This window comes from Papio anubis, chromosome 13 (genome assembly GCF_008728515.1).
Source record: "Papio anubis isolate 15944 chromosome 13, Panubis1.0, whole genome shotgun sequence".
Classification (NCBI taxonomy): domain Eukaryota; kingdom Metazoa; phylum Chordata; class Mammalia; order Primates; family Cercopithecidae; genus Papio; species Papio anubis.
This window is the reverse complement of record NC_044988.1, coordinates 81,615,439-81,641,416: the sequence shown is the minus strand read 5'-3', so window position 1 is coordinate 81,641,416 and position 25,978 is coordinate 81,615,439. Positions and strand designations below refer to the sequence as shown.

General features: G+C 38.3%; 1 protein-coding gene across 1 annotated transcript in view; it reads left to right on the top strand.

The window, feature by feature from the left end:
- PTBP3 (polypyrimidine tract binding protein 3) overlaps positions 1-25,978 on the top strand; it is a 116,936-nt gene that overhangs the window by 48,606 nt on the left and 42,352 nt on the right. The window contains exons 4-6 of the mRNA XM_031654404.1: positions 9,526-9,695; positions 17,615-17,752; positions 23,062-23,226. Coding sequence (XP_031510264.1) covers positions 9,526-9,695; positions 17,615-17,752; positions 23,062-23,226 — 473 coding nt within the window. The remainder of the gene's footprint in view (positions 1-9,525; positions 9,696-17,614; positions 17,753-23,061; positions 23,227-25,978) is intronic.

Below are 25,978 nucleotides of genomic sequence, written 5' to 3'. Positions count from 1 at the left end.
TAATTGACAATGTAGAACAATCTTCCCAACACCAGAATAATATACTTTATTTTCAAGTTCATATAGTCACCAGTTGTATTAGTCCTTTCTCACACCACTGTAAAGAATGCCTGAGGCTGCATAATTATAAAGAAAAGAGGCTTAATTGTGTCACAGTTCCTGTGGCTGGGGAGGCCTCAGGAAACTTATAATTATGGCAGAAGGGGAAGCAGGCAAAGTCTTACATGGCGACAGGTGAGAGAGAGTGAGAGTGAAGGAGGAACTGCCAAACGCTTACATAACCATCATATCTTGTGAGAACTCGCTCCCTATCACAAGAAGAGCATGGGGGAAACCACCCCCATAATTTATCCACATCCCACCAGGTCCCTCCCTCAACACATGGGAATCATGATGATTACAATTCCAGATGAGATTTGGTGGAAACACAGAGTGAAACCATATTATTTTGCCCCTGGCCCCTCCCAAATCTCACATCCTTTTTCCGTTTCAAAACCAATCATGCCTCCCAGCAGTCCCCCAAAGTCTTAATTCATTCCAACATTAACCCAAAAGTCCAAGTCCAAAGTCTAATCTGAGACAAGGCAAGTCCCTTCTGCCTATGAGCCTATAAAATCAAAAGCAAGTTAGTTAGTTCTGAGATACAATGGGGGTACAGGCATTGGATGAATGCTCTCATTCCAAATGGGAGAAAGTGACCAAAATGAAAGGGCCATAGGCTCCCAAGCAGGTCCAAAATTCAGTGGGGCAGTCATTAAATCTTGTTTTTTTTTGTTATTGTTTTTTGTTTTGTTTTTTGAGATGGATTCTCGCTCTGTTGCCCAGGCTGGAATGCAATGGCATGATCTTGGTACACTGCAGCCCACGCCTCCTGGGTTCAAGTGGTTCTCCCACCTCAGCCTCCTGAGTAGTTGGGACTACAGGTGCACATCACCATGCTGGGCTAATTTTTGTACTATTAGCAGACATGGGGTTTTGTCATGTTGGCCAGGCTGGTCTCAAACTCCTGGCCTCAAGTGATCTGCCTGCCTCGGCTTTCCCAAATGCTGAGATTATAGGCATGAACCACCATGTCTAGCCAGACATTAAATCTTAAGGCTCCAAAATAATCTCCTTTGACCCCACATCTCACATCTAGGACATACTTTTGCAAAGAATGGGCTTCCAAGGCCTTGGGCAGCTCCACCCCTGTGGCTTTGCAGGATTCAGCCCTGTGGCTATGTTGAGTGCCAGCGGTGGTGTTGAGTACCTGTGGCTTTTCCAAGCACATGGTGCAAGTCGTCAATGGATCTACCATTCTGAGATCTGGAGGACAGTGGTCCTCTTCTCACAGCTCCACTAGGCACAGTGCCTCAGCAGGGACTGTATGTTTGGGCTTCAACCCCACATTTCCCTTCTGCACTGCCCTAGTAGAACGTCTCCATGAGGGCTCCACCCCTGCAGCAGAATTCTGCCTGGACATCCAGGTATTTCCATACATCCTCTGAAATCTGGGAGGTTCCCAAAGCTCAACTCTTGTCTTCTGCTCACCTGCAGACCCAACACCATGTGGAAGCTACCAAGGCTTGGGGTTTGCACCCTCTGAAGCAACGGTTGAGCTGTACCTTGGTCCCTTTTAGCCACCACTGGAGCTAGAGCAGCTGGAATGCAGGGCACCAAGTTCCAAAGCTGCACAGAGCAGCAGGGCCCAGGCCAGCCCGTGAAACCATTGTTTCCTCCTAGGCCTCCAGGCCTGTGATGGGAGGGGATGCTATGAAGATCTCTGACATGCCCTGGAGACATTTTCCATATTGTTTTGGTGATTAACATTTGACTACTTTTGACTACTGATTACTTATGCAAATTTCTGCGGCCAACTTGAATTTCTCCCCGGAAAATGGGTTTTTCTTTTCTACCACATGGTCAGGCTGCAAATTTTCCAACCCTTTATGCTCTACCACCTGTTGAACACTTTGCTATTCAGAAATTTCTTCTGCCAGATACCCTAAATCATCTGTCTTAAGTTCGAGTTCCACAGATCTCTAGGGTGGGGCAAAATGCCACCAGTCTCTTTGCTAAAGTATTGCAAGAGTATCCTTGGTTCCAGTTCCCAGTGTGTTCCTCATCTCTCTCCAAGACCACCTCAGCCTGGACTTTGTTATCCATATCACTATCAGCATTTTGCTCAAAAGTATTCAACAAGTCTCTAGGAAGTTCCAAAGTTTCCCACATCTTCCTGTCTTCTGAGCCCTCCAAACTGTTCCAACCTCTGCCCATTACCAGTTCCAAAGTCACTTTCATATTTTCAGGTATCTTTATAGCAGTATCCCATTGTACCAATACCAATTTACTGTATTAGTCTGTTCTCCCAGTGCTATAAAGAACTGCTGAGATTGGATAATTTATAAAGAAAAGAGGTTTAATTGACTCATAGTTTCACATGGCAGGCAAGGCCTCAGGAAATTTGCAATTATGGCAGAATGGGAAGCAGGCAAGTCTTACATGGTGGCAGGTTAGAGGGAGTGTGAAAGAGAAACTCTCACACACTTATACAACCTTCAGATCTTGTGAGAACTCCCTCACTAGCACAAGAACAGCATGGGGAAAACCACCCCCATGATCCAATCACCTCCCACCAGGTCCCTACCTCGACAACATCAGGATTATGGGATTACAATTTGAGATGAGATTTGGGTGGGGACACAGCCAAACCATATCACCAAGATAGGCAGGCTGTATTCTGGGTCCTAAAATAAGTTTAGTCCTTTAAACAGTGATTAAAATCATGTAAATTATCTGACTTCATTAGAATTCTATTAGAAATCAGAAAAGCAAGATCCTCAAATATTTGGGGGGAAAATGTACCAAATAGTAAAAAAAGAAAAAAAAAAGAAAAAAGAAAAACATAACCCATTGATGAAAGAAGTTGTCACAAGGGATATTAGAAGGTATTTTGAACAGAAATAAAATGAAACCTTAATGAAATTTGTGGGGTTCCACTAGAGTTGTTCTTAGAAGGAAATACATAGTTTTAAATGTTTATATTAGAAAAGAAAAAATGTCTAAAGTGAATCATCTATGCTTCCAGCTATAACTAGAAGAAAAAGAACATGTTAAACCCTACAAGTAGACAGAAAAGAGGAAATATTAAAGATGAAAGCAAAAGTCAGTGACAGAAAACAGTACAGAAAAATTAATGAAACCAGTAGTTGTTTATGTGGTAAATAAAATTAATAATAATACCTCTAAGTAGACTTAAAAAAATAAAAGATACAAATTGCCAAATGATTCTACAGTCATTAGAAGGATGTTATTATTGACTGAATGTTTGTAACCTCCCAGAATTGGTGTGTTGAAGCCCTAACTCGCTATGTGATGGTATTTAGAGCTAGGACCTTTGGGAAATAATGTTTAGATTACATCATGAAGGTGGGTGGCACCCTCATGAGGGGATTAGAGTCCTTAGAGACACTAGAGAGCTTGCTTGCACATCCTCTCTTCTTGCTGTGTGAGGACACTGTGAAAAGTCAACCAGCAAATAGGCAGCTGTTTGTAAGACAGGAAGAGCCCTCACCAGAAACCCTTATCTTGGGCTTTTAACCTCCATAAATTTTTCTTGTTTAAGCCACCCAGTCTGTGGTATTTTGTATGGTAGCCTTAGCAGACTAAGTAGATTAAGTGAATATTATGAAATTTTAAGCTAATAAATTTCATTCTTTAGATGAAGTGGACAAATTCTTTGAAAGACACAAATTATCAAACTGATGCAAAAGGAATAGAAAACTCAGCAAGCCATATAGTTGTTTAAAAAAATCATATTAGTTATTGAAAAGTACGGTCCTGTATGGCTTTATTGATGAAGTCTATCAGACATATAAGGAGTAAATAATACTAATCCTACACAGACTGTGCAGAATATAAAGGAGGTGGGAACACTTTCCACTTCTTAGGAGGCCAGTATTACGCTGCTGCAGCTAAAGAAAACTACAGATTAATATCTTTCATGAATATTGACATAAAAATGTTAAGCAAGATATTAAAGTCGGGTTTTTCCTTGTGGTAGCAGTGTGAGAACAGAGTACAAGCTGCAGCGGTGGAAATCATGGCAAGACAAGCATTTAATAAGTTTATTCTGCGGTTTGAATGTTGATTGAAAAGAGTACAGCTAAAACCATAGGCATTATGCTTCCAGAAAAATCTCAAGGAAAAGTATTGTAAGCAATAGTTGGTAGCTGTTGGATTGGGCTCTGAAGGAAAGAATGGAGAGATTAAACCAGTGAGCATAAAAGTTGGAGATAAAGTTGTACTCCCAAAATATGGAGGCACTAAAGTAATTCTAAATGATAGAGATTATGTATTAATAATTTTTATTAGAGAACAGGGTCTTGGTATGTTGCCCAGGCTGGTCTCAGACTCTTCCTCAAGTGATCTTACCCCACCTCAGTCTCCTCAGTAGCTGAGACTACAGGTACTTGCCACTGTGCCTAGCAACAAGGATTTTTTCTTATTTAGACATTCTTGGAAAGTATGTAGACTGAAATAAATCGTCACTGAAATGGCATCAACATCAACCTGCCCATCCCACTGAAATCTCTCATCATGGAAATAATTCTTTCATTATTTCTGAAATAATGAAGTTCTGAAATCTTTCAAATGATTGTTATATCTCTCTTATAACTAGTGATCTCTAAACTAAAAAAAAATCACATTCAATTATATATATAATATATAATTGAATATATATACACACACACACATACATACACACACATGTATGAAGAGTGAGGAAAAAAAATCATGGTACATGTGTCATGACCAAGTAGGGTTTCTACAAAGTGCTTACATTTGAAAATCAGTGTAACAGAATACAAAATAAAATCTGTTCATCTTAAGAGATCTGGAGAAGGCATTTGAAAGAATTCAACTCCTTTTGTGATAAAATTGTTAGCCAACTAGGAATAGAAGGGAACATTTTCAACCTGATAAAGTTATGAAACTACAGCTAGCATTATTATACTCGATAGTGTAAGATAATGCCTTTCCCTTAATATCAAGAACAAGGCAAGGATGCCCAGTCTCGTTGATTCTATTCAACATTTTACAGACAGAAAATCCTGGCTAGTTCAGTAAAGCTGTAAAATAAATAAATAACATAAATATACGGCAGGCCAGGCACGGTCACTCATGCCTGTAATCCCAGCACTTTGGAAGGCCAAGGTGGGCGCATTACCTGAGGTTAGGAGTTCGAGACTAGCCTGGCCAACTTGGTGAAACCCCGTGTCTACTAAAAATACAAAAATTAGCTGGGCGTAGTGGTGTGCGCCTGTAATCCTAGCTAGGGAAGCTGAGGCAGGAGAATTGCTTGAACCCAGGAGGTGGGGATTGCAGTGAGCCAATTGCACCACTGCACTCCAGCCTGGGTGACAGAGCAAGACTCCATCTCTAAATAAATAAATAGCATATAAATTTGAGAGTAAGAAAACTGTGTATGTACAAATACTAAAGAACTTAGCAAGACTGTAGGATATAAGATCAAGATATCAAAGTCAGTTGTGTTTCTGTATATTATCAATTATGACAAAAAATTTAAAGTATTACTGGTTCATTAAAAATTATGAAGTACTTAGGGATAAAGGTGTCAAAATATGTATGAGACCATTACACTGAAAACTACAGAACTTTACTGAGAGAAACTTAAAAAGATCTAAATATATGTAGAAATGTCATGATGTTTATGGTTTAGATGACTCAAAAAATGTTAAGATGTGAATTCTCCCCAAATAGGTACCTCATTTCAAGAATGGTGATAAAGCTGTAGTGATCTGTAGGGTTCAGATTGCCCGGGGTGGGGATTGGGAGTTTGGTAGGGAGGACTAACTGCAAAGGGTTACTAGGGAACTTTTTGGGATGTCTTGATTTTTGTGGTGGTTATATGGATTGTATTTGTCAAAACTCATCAAACCCTGCATTTAAAATGTGGGTGGATGTCTTATTCTATCTAAAGTAAACCCTCATAAAGTTGATTTTTAAAAAATGAATCCATGTTTCGCAAGTAGTTTTCCTGACAGAATCTTCTAGTTTTGAGGTGGGAATATTATGAATTTTTAAAAACCCTGTTTCACATAGCTCTTTGGAAGCATGACTAATATGTAGTGGGCATTTTGTAGTTTTTAATATGTAGTTTAGTAAAATACAACACGATTTATACAAGCAAAGTATTTTGAATGCCCGGGCGCCTGTAGTCCCAGCTACTCGGGAGGCTGAGGCAGGAGAATGGCGTAAACCCGGGAGGCGGAGCTTGCAGTGAGCTGAGATCCAGCCACTGCACTCCAGCCTGGGCGACAGAGCAAGACTCCGTCTCAAAAAAAAAAAAAAAAAAAAAAAAAAAAGATTTTTGGAAACTGTACTCTGTCCTTTTGTACAGAAAGTAATTATTTAAATTTGTGTGTCCAATACATTTGAATTTCCTTTTTTCCTACTGGCTTTTAAATCATGGCCATACAATTGCTTATGATGGTATACATTCTTCATCTTCAGATTATCTATCAAATCTTTACATATAACCCTTTCCCAGTCACCTAAATGAGTCATTCTTAGATTTTGAGATTTCATATAATAATAATATGTTCAGTTAATTTGGGGCAATATCTTAATTATGGCAAATAAGGACATCAAGTGCAAAAAATCGCTATCGTTTACAATTACTGGTTTGATTGGAAAAAATAGAACATAATTTCCAAGCAAAACTGTCTTTCTTAAGAAACGCTAGACATATTATTGATTACAGTGTACTAGATGTTGTGCTGAGCATTTAAAATATATTGAAAAGAACAAATTAAAATTTCAAAATATTCTTGTTATACCCGTTTTACAGGAGTAGAATCTGAGGCTTAGTAACGTTAAGTAACTTGCTCAGAACAGGATATCTAATTTCATAGCTCCGCGCTCTTAACGTAGCCTGGGTATTTTATAATATGGAACAATTAACAACCTAAAGTGGTGATTTATAGTTGCACATTTCTTGGTGAAAATTTGTCATCTTACGTCTTTATTTGAAAGTGCAACATAAATGGGAGCTCAGGTAACTTGTTTGGTATTCACATTTTCTCAAACATAGAATACCTCTATTAAAGAAACAACTTTTTAAATGTTCTTTCATTCTTGTTGGACTATTCTGGGTAAACTGATAGGAGCCTCATGCCTTTAGAAAGTTTCTCTAGTCCCTTTCTCCCATCCTGTAACTCCTTGTGCTGGTTGAGCAAGGCCACCTTGGTAGTGTTACTGTTTAGCTCTCTATGCCTGCAGGGAGGGTGCCAAAAAGACATTCCCTGTTCCACTCTCACCCCCGTCCAGTACTCTGATGTTTGTTGTTTTACTCTAGTGCCAGTGTTATCATTTGTTATTGTTCACAGTCCATGTAAGTCTTTGTAAATTTACATTGTCAGTGTCAAGTTACTTACCTTTTTCTAGGAGTAGTAAGACACTTTGAAATTACCTTTACACTTTAGTTTGGGTATTTATGAGACTCAAATGAGGCAATGTAAGTGAAAAAGTTTGAAAGTTATCAGTGAAATGACATTTTAGGTGTTTGGTACCTGTTTAGGTTTTTGGAGCAGAATAATGACATGATACACGTTATGTTACGTTAACGTTACTTTATGTTATGTTACTTACGTTACCTTACGTTATGTTATTTTGAGACAGGGTTTCAGGCTGGAGTGCAAGTGGTGCAATCTTGGCTCACTGCAGCCTCCTCCTCCCGAGTTCAAGTGACTCTCCTGCCTCAGCCTCCCAAGTACCTGGATTACAGGCGTACGCCAGCACATCCTGCTAATTTTTGTATTTTTTTTTTTTTTTTTAAGAGATGGGGGTCTTGCCCTGTTGCCCAGGCTGGTCTCGAACTCCTGACTGCAGGTGATCAGCCCGCCTCAGCCTCCCAAAGTGCTGGGATTACAGGCGTGAATTACTGTGCCGGGCCCGATACACTATTTTAGTTAACATTGATATGATACTGGATCCCCAGAATATGGGAAGCAGGGGAGTGAAATTAGAGGAGGGGAGAGCTGAAGTGGGGGCAAGATCAGGGTGAGGTTGGTGACTTTGAGAGTGGAAATGAAAGAATATAATCAGTAGTCATTTTGGAGAGAAAATCAGTATTTATTGGTAATTGATAAGGGAGACGAGCAGATAGAATCTCTTGCCTTCCAGATTAATTAATCCAATAAACATTTGTGTGCCAGTTATTTTCCATAATCTGACATAGGCATTTGCTATATAAAGGTACATAGACCTGTATGGGCCTCTAGGTATTGTTAGTCTTTTAGGTCTGGGGAGGGTGCTGCTTGCATTCATGAACATAGAGAATTTGGGAACAAGTGCTAGTTTGGGTATTAAGTCAACCTATCTAGTTGTAAACAAGTTGAGTTCTGTGCCACAGATATAGATGGATATGAAATATGGCTATATTAATTTTTATTTGGTCCTCATGAAATTTGTTTAGGATCACAGACATTTGATTGTAAAGTTTAATTATTGTTTAGAGAAACGGTATTTTTAGGCATTTGGAAAGATGATATTTTTCTCCGAGTAGTGGCAAATAGGGTATTTAGTGATCAAACAACATTGCAATGAAACTTTTAGCTTTTAAGTAATTTGTATTTAGTCTTTTGGTTCTGTTTCTGGAAGAAAAACCTTTCTGAATCTTACCTGCATAAACATAAGTGTTGCTCACAGGCTTGTCAATTCTAGTTATTCTCAGTATGGAAACAATAGGATTTAAATACATTTAGCTTAATGAATTTTTTTACTTTACAGCAGTAATTCTCCAACTTCAGAGTAAATAGAATCTCCTGGAGGGCTTGTTAAAGTAGGTCACTGGGTTCCACTCCTGGAGCTTCTGCTTCAGTAGGTCTGGGTGGGGTTGGAAATTTGCATTTTCAGCAAGGTGGTACTTACGTTAAGAATTATTGTTATATAATAAGGAGTAAGATTATCATAGGAAACCACAATTTAGCTTCTAAAAAATAAAGACTATTAACACCTAAGAAATAAACTTTATTTTAATAAATATACAGCTCAAATCCATATCTCCTTAGGATGTGATAAATACCAGATTTTTATCATAGTCTTTCCTGAAATTTTATTGTTCTAATTTATTTATTCAGCAGTAGAATAAATTAGAAAAATGTCCTTAAAATACATTAAAGACATCATAAATAGTGTTCTCTATTCATAAGAAAAAGTTGAGTATTTAGAGGTATTTGAAATAACATAATTCATTTACCCTTATATTTTTCCTTCAATTAAAAATCAGACTTCAGTTTTAAAAAATTTAATACCCACTGTGAAAAACCAAAAGCACCCGTTTATTAAAAGGTAGTTGGTTTTGTTTTCTACTCTCCTTTTCCACCTACCCCCATCAGCCCCATGTTTCCCTGAAGTTCAAAACCCAAAACTCATTTAAGATTAAATGTGACAATATGATTAAGGTAGTATGTCAACCCAAATTAGTTTCAGTAATTTAAAAAAGAATCTTATGTTTTTTAGCTAATGGGAATGACAGCAAGAAATTTAAACGAGATAGACCTCCCTGTTCGCCTTCCCGTGTTCTCCATCTTCGAAAAATTCCATGTGATGTCACCGAAGCAGAGATCATATCATTAGGTCTACCATTTGGCAAAGTAACTAATCTTTTGATGTTGAAAGGAAAAAGCCAGGTATGTAATATTTAAAGATTGACAAAGAGTGATTATCTTCAGATGTTAGTATTACTGATAATTTTTTATTTTCTTGAGCTTCTCTGTATTTTTAAAATTTCATATTATGAACATAAATCAGTTTTAAAAGTAGATTTTTTTGGGGGGGTGTAACAGGAAGCAACAAACCATAGTAACACAAGAAACAGGATTTCTTTTATCCATTGACTTATGTTTTTTCTTCTTAAGACACAAATGTTTTATTTTCTTTTAGTTAATTTGTTTTTAATTTGATTTATATTTTGTATTACACAGTGGTTTATCAAATGTCCTGTGATTAGCAGAAAACGCTGATAGGATATAAATTATACCTCATTTGGCAAATTAAAGAACAGTTAAGTTTTCAAAAATCTAGATAAAAATGTATAGTATTGTCGGCCGGGCGCAGTGGCTCATGCCTGTAATCCCAGCACTTTGGGAGGCCAAGGTAGGCAAATCACCTGAGGTCAGGAGTTCGAGATCAGCCTGGGCAACACGGTGAAACCCTGTCTCTACTAAAAATACAAAATTAGCCGGGCATGGTGGCACATGCCTGTAATCCCAGCTACTCGGGAGGCTGAGGCAGGAGAATCGCTTGAACCTGGGAGGTGGAGGATGTGGTGAGCCGAGATCGCGCCATTGCACTCCAGCCTGGGCAACAAGAGTAAATTTCCGTCTCACCAAAAAAAGAAAAAAAGTATAGTATTGTCAAAAGACAAAATCACAACACATTTAAACATGATTACATTGGCTTCTATTTGTGATTCTAGAACCGAGCAACACCTCATTCTTTAAAATAGAATGAATGTTCCACTGGGCAAGACAGAACAGTTGGTTTTTATAAGGTGGGAACAAGGAAATAACAATTGTTTAAAAAGTGAATTTGTTAACACTGGGTTATTGCATTTTACTTTTCTTGTAAGGGTCAAATCAGTAGGAACTTATTGTGCTGATTCAGGTAGGCCACTCTCTTTCTGATTGGTTGCTGCGAATCTCCTGTTTTCAGGAAAAACTGGTTTGTTTGGGGATTTACTTGCTTTACTTTGCATGAGTGACTCCATTTTAATTTGGACTGGTCTGCTGGGGTGTAGTGCAGGAGGCTAGTCAAAATAATGTCCTCTCAAAAAGTCAGTTTATTTTAGGTATAGAATTAATATGTATCTTCTTTCATAATTCAGAAGAGACTGTAAAGAGTATTCATTTGAGGCTGGGCGCGGTGGCTCAAGTCTGTAATCCCAGCACCTGGGAGGCCGAGACGGGCGGATCACGAGGTCAGGAGATCGAGACCATCCTGGCTAACACGGTGAAACCCCGTCTCTACTGAAAAATACAAAAAATGAGCTGGGTGAGGTGGCGGGCGCCTGTAGTCCCAGCTACTCCGGAGGCTGAGGCAGGAGAATGGCGTAAACCCGGGAGGCGGAGCTTGCAGTGAGCTGAGATCTCGCCACTGCACTCCATCCTGGGGTGACAGAGCGAGACTCCATCTCAAAAAAAAAAAAAAAAGAGTTTTCATTTGAGAAGGTAACAGATTCTTCTTAAGATGAGTAAGGAAACTTGTTTCTTTGGTGACCATGACAAAAATTATAATACTTGTCATGTGGATGTTAATAATTGTATGTCCTCTTGTTCCAACTCAGACCCCACTGGGGTGAATTCTTTAGTTTTTTCCAAGTTTTTGGCAGTCCTAAAAATCTTTTATACTGTTTATTACTGTAAAGAAGAGGACAACAAATCTAGGCCCTAGGTATTTTGTAGTACATTGTGATGTATTACTGTGTTTCATCTGCTTTTGATAAATAATAAGTTTAAGAAACACATTTTAAATACATTTATAAATAGTAGTAAGCATTGGGCATGAAAGAGGGTGGATGATGATGTCTAACTGAGTTCCCTATATTTAGTAAATGACTTATTTAATATCCTCTTTAATTCACATGAGGTTACTGAGATCTGGAGAAGTTAAGTGTAACATGCCTTAATATTTGGCCCTTGTTGTATTTCCACATTTGTCTGAAATCCTTTGGAGACAGTGCATCCCTGCCAGTTAGATCTTTATTTTAACACAGTTGCTACTATTGAGAATAGTATGGTTTGCCTGATTTGAGCAGAGACCACATGGCCATGTCTAATGGCTAATTGCCTGTGAAACGCTGAGCAGGCAACATCATAATTTTCTTTGTCTCTGCTACCGATTCTGGGTTTATTTTTATCGGTAAGCTAACCGTAAGTGTTATGTTAATTGCTTGTGTTTTGATCACAAATCCTGTTTAAAAAAATATCTTTTTAGTAAATACACTTGAGCAGGAGATTCTGATTTGAGTCACTAGAACCACTCGTGAGTGATAACTTTTCTCAGGGCATTTGAAGGGTGAAGTATTGGGGGCCAAATGGGGATTATTTTTACCAGCCTTCCTCTGGGTAGTGACTTTTGGCTGTCTCTCCACTCTGTACTATTAAAATTGGACTTTTTGACTAGATACTTAAATAAAATGTAAATAATTACTGGACTGCATGTGGAAAAAAATTATTTTAGCATATGAAATTTTAGGTCCTATATACTGTAAGAAAGAAAATCCTGTGACAAGAATCATATATTCCAAGTATATTGTTTAGCTTTTCCTTTATGTGACTGATGTTAGAAATTGAGTACGTTCTTAACATTTAGAAAAAAGTTTGCAGAAATATGCCCATACAATGAATATTATTGTTTACAAATTGTTGAAAGATGAAACTGGTTTTCGTACCTTGACCGTTTTTATCCTATTGTCTTAGAAAAATTAGAAAAAATATATTACTGACACAAGTGGATAATGGCTTCAAATTACATCACGGACATTTTTACCTTTTAAATAGTATAAATGACTTGAAGTCAATTTTGCTCTTTTAAGATAGTAGAATTTTTATTTGCTTGGGGAGTTTTGTTTGTTTATTGTGGGTTGATTGATTTGTGATGTTTCATCCACTGTCACATGGCTAACATCACTGTTTCATAGAACATTGGTAGTTCATTTGGAGCATTTCATTGGTTGTTACATTTGGTTGGTACAGTTATACATCATGTTTAACATCTGTTCAGTTAATATTGCTTTTCTAGACTTTATGTGGAAACATTTGACAAGTAAGGTAACTATAAACAAAGAAATAGTTTCATACAGAGCTATTTGCCATTTCCTGTGTTCAGTAATTTTGGTGTTAACGAATTCATATTTTATAAATTGTAAATGTTTTATACATAAGTTGAAATGGTTGATACGTGCTTGCTAATTAAATGCCCTTGTGCCTGGGGATAGTGGCACTTGCCTCAAGGATTGCTTGAGTCTGGGCATTCTGGACTGTAGTGTACTAAGCCAATTTGGTATCCACACTAAGTTTGACATCAGTGTGGTCCAGGCTGCCTAAGGAGGGGTGAACTGGCCCAGACCAGAACCAGAGCAGGTCAAAACTCCTGTGCTGATGAGTAGTGGGATCGTGCCTGTGAATAGGCGAGGCAACATATCAACACCCCTATTCGTTAAAAAAAAAAATGGATGGATGGATGGATGGATGGATGGATGGATGGATGGATGGATGAATAAATAAATATGTTCTTTTGTAGTAAAAAAAAGAATTGGATTGTCTAACTAGAAATTTTGTTGATTTGGATGAGGAGTGGTTCCTGCATTTTAAATTTTTTGAGATGTTCTTACCAGTAGTTTTGAGGACTCAGAATGGTTGGTTAGTGTCTATAGTTTATCTTTCTAACTAATCATTAAAATAGGGCGACAAAGGCTGGGCACAGTGGTTCACGCCTGTAATCCCACCACTTTGGGAGGCTGAGGCAGGAGGATTACTTGAGCTCAGGAGTTCAAGACCAGCCTAGGCAGTATAGTGAGACCTCGTCGCTACAAAAATTGTAAAAAATTAGCCAAGTGTGGTGGCACCCACCTGTAGTCCCAGCTATTTGGGAGGCTGAGATGGAAGGATTGCTTGAGCCCACGAAGTGGAGGTTGCAGTGAGCTGAGATTGCACCACTGCACTCCAGTGTAGTGAGACTCTGTCTCTAAATAAATAAATAAATAAATACATAAAAAGGGTGAGATGGGGACAAAATCTACCACCTTAAAGCTTTGTATACTTATTCCTGTAAGAGGAAACTATGTATACTGTAGAATACAAGTGTCAAGGGGCTTTTGCCAGCTAAACTTTTCCCGAGTCATTCTTCAGATATCTACTGTTAGTACAGTGACTACAGATACCAAGTCACTTGAATGACTTAAATCAATATTGACTCAGTGAGTGTAGGAAGTTCTCAGATTTCCATAATTTGAATAATTGATCTTTCGTCCCTTATTTTTAAAAAAATATTCTGTATTTGGAAGATTATAAACTATTTTCTGTTTTTGAGACGGAGTGTCGCTCTGTTGCCCAGGCTGGAGTACACTGGAGTTCACTGGTGAGATCTTGACCTCACTGCAACCTCTGCCTCCCAGGTTCAAGTGATTCTCCTGCCTCAGCCTCTCAAGAAGCTAGGATTACAGGCACCTGCCACCACACCTGGCTAATTTTTTGTGCGTGTTTTTAGTAGAGACGGGGTTATACAACTTTGGCCAGGCTGGTCTCGAACTCCTAACCTCAAGTGATCTGCCTATCACGGCCTCCCAAAGCATTGGGATCATAGGCGTGAGCCACTACACCTGGCCTTATTTTGTCATAAAGGTTTAATATCCCTAATCTGAAAATGAGGTGCTCCAAAATCTGAAACTTTTTGAGCACCATAACAATCAAAGGAAATGCTCACTGGAGCATTTTGGATTCCAGAATTTTGAATTAGGGATGCTCAGCTAGTAAGTATCTAAGGCAAATATTAAATATTTCAAAATCTGAAATCTAAAACACTTCTGTTCCTAAGCATTTTGGATAAGGGATACTCAGCCTGTGCCTCAGAATTAAATATGACATATATGTGCATGTCTATGTTTTATTGAATGCCTCAGTACTTAAAAAGGAACCTAAAGCCAGGCGTGGTGGCTCATTCCTCTAATCCCAGCACTTCAGGAGGCCAAGGTGGGTGGATCACTTGAGGTCAGGAGTTCAAGACCGGCCTGGCCAACATGGTGAAACCGCGTCTCTACTAAAAATACAAAAATTAGCCGGGTGTGGTGGCACGCACTTGTGATTGTGATCCCAGCTACTCAGGAGGCTGAGGCCGGAGAATTGCTTGAACCCAGGAGGTGGAGGTTGCAGTGAGCTGAGATCACACCACTGCACTCCAGCCTGGGCAACACAGCAAGACTCCTACTCAAAAACAAACAAAAACAAAAAAAGGAACCTAAGCCCTGGGAGCACTAAAGCCATGTGAGTCTATGAGTTGGGGGCAGCTGGTGGCAGTGGTGATGGGTAATATGGTAAGGAGATCACTGAAACGTTTTCTTCACAACGCTTTTTGAGGGTTGAGGGATAGAGAGAGGGTGTGGAATAGGGAGAATTCTTGGTACCTTAAGATAATGCTGTCTGTCAATGCTGCACGCATGATTTCCCATCATTTTAGACTGGAATTTCAGATGCCTTTTTAAGGAATGCTTAAGAATCATGATTCTTATGTTGGGAAACCTTTAAAAAATTAAAAATACTTCATACATTTATTGAAAAAAATTCAAAAGCATAGAATTATTTAAAGTAAAACTTGATATTCCCCAGACAGCACTGTTTTCTGGCCAAAGTTAAGTGTGATTCCATACATACAAGTAAATGTGACATGAAGATGTAGATACCATGTTTATATATGTGTGCACATGTGTGTAATATATATAAACATGTAAAACACAGGAAATACCTTTACATATTTATATGTAACCTTTTTTCAAAATGTAACATGGGTGTTAATTGGAAGCATTTGAAACATTGAGTATGAAGGATTTGGTGACACCTGTAGTCCCAGCACTCTGGGAGGCCGACTTGGGTGAATCGCTTGAGGTCAGGAGTTCTAGACCAGCCTGCATGATGACTCCCCGTCTCTACTATAAACCCAAAAATTAACTGGGGGCATGGTGTCATGTGCTTGTTAATCCCAGTCACTTGTGGGGCTGAGGCAGGAGAATCATTTGAACCCAGGAGGCAGAGGTTACAGTGAGCCGAGATACGCCACTGCACTCCAGCCTGGGCGACAGTGAGACTGTGTCTCAAAAAAAAAAAAAAAAAAAAAAGATTGAGAATTGGAAAATTGCCACTTAATTAACTGGTTTTATATGGTTCTTGATTTTTTTCTCGTTTCTTCTTAGAAATACTTAAGAAGGCAAATCTAAAGTGTGCACCATTATATGAGTAAAAGGTGAAAGATTTATACCATCTGAAGAAAAACCAGAGTATTGATCACCATTCTACAAGGATGCTTTTCAGAGGCTGAGTTTAATAGTTTTATTCTGAAAAATCCCATACAGTCCAACTAACAGGAACTAAAAATGATCTCAATTAAAAAATCATCTCATGTTAGAGCTGCAAAGAGACTTAAAGATCCTGTTAGGCAGTGCTTCATGTTTTAGATAAGGAAACTGAGGCTCAGAGGTGTTAATGAGTAAGGTGTCATAGCCAGGCATAGATTTTAATCAGGTTCCCTTTCTACCATATCATGCTAGTTCTCGTTTCTTGCTATCACATATGTTGGTGAAGTATGAGATAATAAAACTTACTGGAAAAAAGTGAATGCTCTATTAATTTGATTCATAAATGGCTGTTTTTAAAAAGGGTAAAAGGAGAACATACCATTTTGCCCCATTCCTGTTTAAGACTGGGTATTATTAGAGCAGTGTTTCTCAATGTTTTTTCCTCTGTTTTTTCTTTCTGCTTCCCTAAAGACGGTTTTTAGCCTTTTTACCCCTTAATTGCCGGCATTAAATTTAGTATCTGTTTATGTATTATAGCCTTTTAGCCTCATTTTTTTTTTTTTTTTGAGGCAGAGTTTCACTCAGTCGCAGTGGCGTGATCTTGGCTCACTGCAACCTCTGCCTCCCGGCCTCAAGCGATTCTCCCGCCTTAGCCACCCGGGTAGCTGGGATTACAGGCACCCGACAATCATTCCTGGCTAATTTTTGTAGTTTTAGTAGAGACAGGGTTTCACTGTGTTGGCCGGGCTGGCCTTGAACTCCTGACCTCAGGTGATCCACCCTCCTCAGACTCCCAAAGTGCTGGGATTGCAGGCCTGAGCCACTGTGCCCAGCCTTAGCCTCACTATTTTTAATGATAAACTTAAATCACAGCCCCTGAAAGCATCCGTTTACAGTGGTGACATACACATTTATTTTCATATTTTTAATTATTTCTAGATTTTAAAAGAAACAGAAATAAAAGGAGAACCAAAAACTACATAAAATCCCTTAATCAACTGGCAGTTAAATCCTTTTTTTTTTTTTTTTTGAGACAGTGTCTTACTGTGTTGCCCCTGGTGCAGTGCAGTCATGCAGACATGGATCACTGCACCCTCAACTTCCCAGGCTCAAGCAATCCTCCTACTCAGCCCCTCCCTCATTCCCCAACCCCAAGTAGCTGGGACCACAGCCATGTGCCACTATGCGTAGCTAATTTAAGAAATTTTTTTTGTAGAGATGGATTCTCCCTATGTTGCCCAGGCTGGTGTTGAACTCCTGGGCTCAAGCAGTCCTCCCACCTTGTCTTCCCAAAGTAGCTGGAATTACAGTTGTGAACCACCATGCCTGGCTTCTCAAAGTTCTTCAGTGAACTCAACTTTTTAGATGTTTCTAATTGACATCCATGATATTTTGAAGCAAAGTTTTTTTTTTTCTCCCCTTGGGGGTAGTGTCATTTTATTTGAGAATGCATGGTTTTAGAGCAAGCTAGAATGGCAAAATATCTCTTAACTATCTTTCAAAAAGATGAGCTTTCACTTTATCTTCTTGTGTTTATTGCAGGCTTTCTTAGAAATGGCTTCTGAGGAAGCTGCTGTTACTATGGTGAATTATTACACTCCTATTACTCCTCACCTTCGAAGCCAGCCTGAACGCCATTCCAGTAATTCGAATGCAGAGAACTTAGGGCGACAATCTACTGTCAAGCTGTAAGTATTAAAGGTGTTTTTAAAAATAGATATGGGAACACATGATATGATAACTTACATACTTTACAGATGAAGCAAAATTATGTGCCTTTATTTATTTTAGGATACTTTACTGTTAGAATTGTGTAATAATAAATTCTTCTTTAATTCTTTTTTTTGAGGCCAGGAGTCTGCAGCTCTGTCGCCGGGCTGGAGTGCAGTATGGCGCGGATCTCAGCTCACCGCAGCTCGCTTTTCCGGGTTTCGCCATTCTCCGCACTCCAGCTCCGTGGCTGGGACTGCAGCGCCCGCCTGCTTGGCACTAGTTGCATATTTTTAGTAGAGGCGGGGACTTTCCGCGGTATTGGCCTCAGGATGGTCTCGATCTCTGACCACGAGATCGCTTCGGTCTCGGCCTCCAAAATTATGCTGGGATTACAGGCTCCAGGCCACCGCGCCCGGCCCCCCCAATTCTTAAGAATAAGAAAGCAATGCCATTTAGAAATATATTGGAAGTTTATTTTTTCTCTTGAAACTGTTTTCACAATAAAAAGAGGAGAAAAAATATTTATTGTTACATACATCTTAAAATCTCAGATCTGAAAGGGAACTTAATGATTCATTTCAATCGTCTTTTTACAGACTCTAACAAAGGCATTGAGAAACTGAGTGATATTAAGTAACGGAACTTAAGACCTTAAGAGTTTTTTAGAATTGTTTATTAAATGATTTTTGACTCCTGAAGATGAATGTGAAATGTAGCATAGCAACATTTCTTACCCATTTTTCTGTTATTTTGATGTAGCACACGTTGAGTCTTTTGTGTCTTTCCATGTTGATTTTTAAGTGGTTAAAAATAGTTTAATAATTTGAAGTTATTTAAGGACAGAAAATGTTTATCCACAAAGCAAATACATTTTAAGAAAGTGGGTTTTGGCTGGGTGTGATTTGGGAGGCCGAGGCAGGTGGATCATGAGGTCAGGAGATCGAGACTATCCTGGCTAACACAGTGAAACCCTGTCTGTACCAAAAATACAAAAAAAATTAGCCGGGTGTGGTGGCGGATGCCGGTAGTCCCAGCTACTCAGGAGGCTGAGGCAGAGAAATGGTGTGAACCCGGGAGGCAGAGCTTGTAGTGAGCCAAGACCGTGCCACTGTGTTCCAGCCTGGGTGGCAGAATGAGACTCCATCTCAAAAAAAAAAAAACGAAGAAAGTGGGTAGGGCATGTTTGGCCTCTGTATTCTTGCTCTAGGCAAAGAACTCCTCCAGCTCTCTGATTTTGTGTTGAAAGGCAGCATAATGTAAGCTGGTGAGATTCAATTAGTTTTCCACATTGTTTGAAACAGCGATATTTACTGCACGTAATCCTTAACTTATTTTAGGCAATATTAATGGCATATAATAAACTATATAAGCTTATAATAAATACAATATTAGATGAATGGAATAGACTTTTTAAAATAAAAAATTGTCATTACAAATTGTACATAGGATACATGCTTATGGTACACCATTCAATCAAGAAAAGTAAAAGAGAAAAGAACTAAAACCAATCCAGTTACCCAGAGATAACTAATGACTAGTGGTAATATTCGATGTGTATTCAGGTGTCTGTGTATCTAATTTTACACAAAATGTTTTGAAATATTTTTTGTGTAATGTTATGGACATGAGTTTATTACAACAAATATAGCATTACCTCATTAGCTTTTAATGACTATAATACTCTCTTGTATAGGAGAATTATAATTTGTCCAATTTCTTTTTGATACACAATGAAGTTGTTTCCAGTGTATATTCCAGTACAGCATATTCCAATACAATACAATGTATATTGCCATACAATACAATGTATATTCCAATGTGTATGTATGAAATTGCTGGGACAAAGCATGTACATATTTTAAATTTTGGTTTATGTTGCATGATTGCTTTCTGTAGAGATTATGTGCTTAGAGTGCCACCAATATAATGGATGAGCAGATGGCTTTCCAGTGTTCGTTAATAGATAGATGAGTAATTGTATCCTATTTTTTACTTTTATTTGATAATTTGTAAAATACTTATACTGATTTTTGTTAGTGCCACTTCCCCATTTTTTATTGTAGTAAAATATATATGACATAAAATTTACCATTTCAGCAGTTTTTAAATGTACAGGTTAATGGCATTAAGTACATTCACATTGTTGTATAGTCACCACCACTCTTAGTCTCTAGATGCCATTTCTTATCACCTCAAACTTGAAACACTCTATCCATTATACAGTAACTCCCTATTCCTCCCTCCCTCCCACCTCTGGCAACTACCATTCTACCTTATTCTCTATGGATTTTTAAATATATAGTCAAGTCTCTTAGGATGTCATAATACAATCTTTTCTGACTTCGGTACCATGCTCAGAAAGACCTAGTACACCAAGATTAAAAAAAGAATCTACGTATGTTTTCTTCTAATACTTTTATGTTGTGGTTCTTACTTCTATTAGGAATTTTTTGGATGTGGGAATGAGGGTAAGGCTTCAGTCTTTTTTTTACTCCAAGAGACCAGTTTCTCCTGCATTATTTTTGAATAACTCACTTATTATCTATAATGTGAAACTTGTCCTTTGTCATATATTAGTTTTCTATACACACCCTATGCCTGCTGATCATATGTACACACATGTGCACTCTTGTCTGACATGCTTGTATGTTCTGCTTACATGTCTTGTTCTACCCTCATGTGTGTGCTGCTCACATGCTATGCATTCCATGTTTAACCTTTACTTTAACCTTTTGAATTGCAAAAGCTTGGATTCCGTTTCTGCATCTGTGCCCTAAGGCTTAATTTTTTTTTTTTTGGGAGACAGAATTTTACTCTTTGCCCAGGATGGAGTGAAGTGGCGCCATCTCAGCTCACTGCAACCTCTGCTCCCCACCCCCTGCCCGCCGGCTTCAAGCGATTCTCCTGCATTAGCCTCACGAGTAGCTGGGATTATAGGTGCCCGCCACCACGCCCAGCTAATTTTTGTAGTTTTAGTAGATACAGGGTTTCACTATGGTGGCCAGGCTGGTCTGGAACTCCTGACATCAGGTGATCCACCCGCCTCTGCCTCCCAAAGTGCTAGGATTACAGGGTGTGAGCTACTGCTCCTGACTCCTAAGGCTTAATATATTACAGGGCAAGACCTTATTTCTTACTCTCTTTTCAGAAATTAACTGATTAATATATCTTGCCTATTTCTTCAGATACATTTTGGAATTATTTTGGTAACTCCTGTCCTCCAAGAGACACACTTGGAATTGGGTCGATGTTGTAAATTAATTTGAGATAATTAATTTTGCACATTAATTATATTACTCTGATTCTTTTAAGGAGGAAGTTATATTTTGTTTGTTTTCTTGTTTGTCTTTCAGTAGACTTTTTAATTTTCCTTCATGTAAATCCTGCATTTTTCTCATTAGTGTGATTCTTAAATATGTTGCTATAAATCTTGAAGGGAAAAAACAATTTAATAAATCTTAAAGGTTGGATTATTCCAAAGAGAAACAGTGAGAAATCCCAGTTGCTTGGCAACCAAAGCTAGCCTGAATGACCTAGTTTATTCTGAGATAGCCTTCATTTCTTCCCAATACTTTTTCCATCTTGTTGCTTTTGTATAACTTTTATGCATTGATATTTGATAAAATACAATACTTTTTTTTTTTAATTCAAAGTCCTACATCAAACCTAACGTCAAAGTTTCAGATACCTGTTTGATATTTTTAAAGTACTGTAATGTCTTTTTATTCTGACATTCCCAGAAAGCTGATGGATGAGTGTTTCATTCCTTTTTATTCTCTGAATAGCAAGCTATCCCAAAATATGCACTTTATTTTTCCAGTTTATGATTGTACTTGCCAGAAGGTCAGGTGAATATTAAGTGTTTTTGTTTCCTTGATTTAAACTAAAATCACAACTGTAAAATTTAGGTCATATTCTGAGATACAGCATTTGAGAAATGGTTGTGTTAATAGGAGTCGTCATTGTATGCAGCTTTTCTTGACCTTGTGGATGAAAGTTTATAAATCTGCCATGAGATGACCATAGAAAGATTTTCTCTAAAAAGATAATCATACTTAACACTTAAGATCTGTGCATTTTTATTGTATGTTAATTTTCATCTTCTCAATCTGAGAAATATCTTCTTTACATTTTCCAGGCATTTTTAAATTTTACATGAAGTATACATTTCTCCTTATCCCACATTAAATTTGTTTTCCTGATCATACTATTGCTATTATTTCCTTTATTAATTTCACTATTCCAGAGAGTTTGTTACCCAAACATTTTAAAATTATTTCCCATAATAGGAATTCTGCTCCTTCATAATTTTTAGCATTGGACATAATTTTTAGCAGTTTGAGTTTGTCTGTTGTTTCCTTGTGATTTAATTCAGAGTATCTGTCTTTGATAGCACATCACAGAAGTAATGCTTTTTTCATTGCATCATAAAATTTCCATTAGTTGTGTTAGTAATGATGGGCTCTTTGATCACTTGATTAGGGTGGTGTTTGCCAGCCCTCTCCACTATAAAGTTGTTACTTACAAGGGGGAAGAGTAGTATTTTGTGGGCAGGTACTTTAAAACTATGTAAATATACTGTTCCTTATCAGCTGTTAATTTATATCAGTATGGACTAGAGGTTTTCTATGTTATTTGATGGGTTTTTTAACAGTTGTTATTATTTTGATACACAAATTGTCCTAGATTTGGCCAGTACAGGCCCCTTCAAACTGGTTTCTATGTCCTTTTGGAATATCCCTATCATTCTTTGAACATTTCCTTGCATTCTGACCAACGCTTCCTCCCCCTGCCCCAAAACAAAAATGTTTTATACTCATCTTGTGATTTCTGGGCCCCAGTTCTGGAATTAGCTATTCTTTTAGAGTGCCTTGGTTTCTTTTAGTGGAGAATATTTAGAAGCTTGTCTTGCCTACCCTTGCTTGGGTGTAAACATCCCATACCATAGTCTTTAATGTTGCTTTCATATTTCTTCTCCCATTGTCTTTTAAAAATTAGGAAATAAAAATTGTATCCAAATTTTCTCCTTTTCTCCGTGTGTTTTTTTTCTTCAAGTAAATTTAAGCACCTTTTAAAAATACTGTGTCGTTGTGCTATGCAGGGAGGTGTTTGACTGTTTACTTGATTACAAATTTAGGATATGTACCTCCAGACAGAGTAGATAAATCTTGTTTTACTGAACTATATTGCTTCATACTGTTTTATATCAACTAAATTTTAGGATTCATATAATGCGTCTGTATAATCAAAAGTTCTCATTTTGGGTTGTTCTATAGCGAGCCCAGGCTGCACTGCAGGCTGTCAGTGCCGTCCAATCAGGAAGCCTGGCCCTTTCTGGAGGTCCTTCCAATGAAGGCACAGTCCTACCTGGGCAGAGCCCTGTGCTTCGAATAATTATTGAAAACCTCTTTTACCCTGTTACCCTGGAAGTTCTTCATCAGGTAAGGAGGAATAAATACTCTTAAGAAGGTTAAGTTAAATATGGCTTCTGAAACTTTTGATGTTTTATATCTAAGTTGTTTAGCTTGTTGGTTTTGTTGATATATTTGTTTAAATAATGAAAAAATCTTTATCCTGTTTCATAGAAATTAGAGGTAATTTTTTGACAGCCTCCTTTTTCTAACTTGAATACATAATTTAAAAGGATGTAAAAAGTTTTGATTTTTTTCTTACAGGTAAGCATGAAAATGAACAAAGCATAGAATACTGTGAAAAGTCCAGGTAGTAGTTGTTCCTTAGAAAGTAACATCACCATTGAGTACAACTAATTTGTTTCTGTTGACAACTTCTTACATTTGAGTATTTCTGATTTAAAAATTCTAAAGGGAAAGTGTATAATAAGTCTTCACGTGTAATATGAATATACCATGTTAAATATTGACTGATGCCCAACCTAAGCTTCATACACTACCCGTTGCTATATCTAAATTGTCTTGATAAAAGAAATCATGGCAAGTAATATGTAGAATTTAAGAATTGAAGGTCAGTTAGTTTCATAATTTTGTAGTGAGTAAATCCGAAACACACATAATTGATAAGTATTGAATATTGTAGAGAGTAATTGAAGAGCCAATTAGAATTGAGACTTCCTGATGTAATTTCCCATGTTTTGTTTTTGAATGGTTGTTACATTTTTAACTAATATTTCATATATACATATCCTCAAAATGTAATATACAGTTATCTGGTAATCTGTGTATATAAATATTTGACATAGGCCGGGCGCGGTGGCTCAAGCCTGTAATCCCAGCACTTTGGGAGGCCGAGACGGGCGGATCACAAGGTCAGGAGATCGAGACCATCCTGGCTAACCCGGTGAAACCCCGTCTCTACTAAAAAATACAAAAAACTAGCCGGGCGAGGTGGCGGGCGCCTGTAGTCCCAGCTACTTGGGAAGCTGAGGCAGGAGAATGGCGTGAACCCGGGAGGCGGAGCTTGCAGTGAGCTGAGATCCGGCCACTGCACTCCAGCCTGGGCGACAGAGCGAGACTCCGTCTCAAAAAAAAATAAATAAATAAATAAATAAATAAATAAATATTTGACATATAGCCCCAAAATTTAGTCAGCTTTTGTCCTCTTTAGCTATATATTGATTTCGTTTCGTTACACTTATTACACCCACATACTCATTACACCCACATATTAAAATACTGCAACACTTCCCTTGCTTATTTTCATTTAACAGAGTCGTGCCTTTGGATTTGTGGTATGTGCAGAGTCATAGGGATGTGGGTGCTTGTATATGTAAGAATTGAAATGCATCTTACTCTAGCCTCACATTTTACAAATAAAGAAGCTAGGGCCCTTAGAAGTTCATTTACTTTCCCATAGTCTATATACCAATTGACAATAGAGCTCAGACACATTTCTTAGTAAAGTCCTGTGCCATGCATGTGTATATTAAAACATGCCATTGAGTACGCCTACTGGGTTCCCCTTTGATATGCATTGGTGAAGCATGTCCTAAGGAGGACGCTAGCGATGGGATCCACAGCCATGGTTGCTCTCTGAAAGGGTTCAGCTGTTGCTTAAGTGATTGGTTTCATTGTTCTTGTGGATTTTCTTCTGTGTATCCCAGAAAGTGGCATTGAAAACTAATGGGATCTTTAACAGTGTTTGTTCCGGGGTTGCTACTGTAACATTGTAGCTATTGCTTTTATAAAAGATGTTCTTATGCCTGTGTCGCAACACTGCCATCAGCCAGCAGCCAGTTTAGCTACAGTCACGTGGTCCTGTCTTATCATTTCATTTATCATCTCCCTAACCACAGTAACAAATTTTGTTTTTCCCTCAAGAGATCATGGTGACCTTCAGGTGAAGAAGACTAATTCTGAGTGTCCTCAGTAGCAACTGCTGGGGTAGGACTCCCAGTCTTTCAGTTACAGCACTCACTTTTTAAACCCTCTTTTCCAGTGCTATTGAAATAAAACCAGCTCTTTATGAAGGCCCCCAAATGCAGACTTCTCCCCCATCTCTTTATCTTCATTACCTAACACTCTTTTGCTTATTTAACACCTGTCTTTTCTGGCACTGTCTCTCTCTCCCTACCTCCCTTCCCTTTCTCCCTGCTTAATTCTGTCCTTAGTCCATTTCTATCTTGTATTTCTTAGACCAGGAACACTCTTTATCCAGGTAGTCACCTGGCAGGATCGACGTCATTCACCTCTCAGCTCAAATGTTACCTCCTGTGGGAGCAATCTAATTACATTAAGCAAGTCCTCTCCCCTGGCACTCTTATCCCATCAGCCAACTAACAGCCAGTCTGGCATAACAGTTACAGATACAGGGTCTGAAGCTAGTTTGAATCCTGACTCTACTGCCTCTGTAGCCTTGGGCAAGTAACTTACCCCTTCTATTTTTGTTTTCTTTATAATGAAGATGATGTTCTCTCATTTTTTATTGCAAGGATTACATGAGTTAATATATTTAAAGTACTTACTGAATAAAACAGGGCCTGATACATATTAAGTGCCCAAGAAGGAGGGGTTGGGTGTGGTGACTCACGCGTGTAATCCCAACACTTTGAGAGGCCAAGGAGGGTAGATGACTTGAGGGTCAAGAGTTCAACTCCAGCCTGGCCATCATGGTGAAACCCTATTTCTTCTAAAAATATGAAAAATTAGCCAGGTGTGGTGGCATGTATCTGTAGTTCCACCTATTCTGGATGCTGAGGCAGGAGAATCACTTGAACCC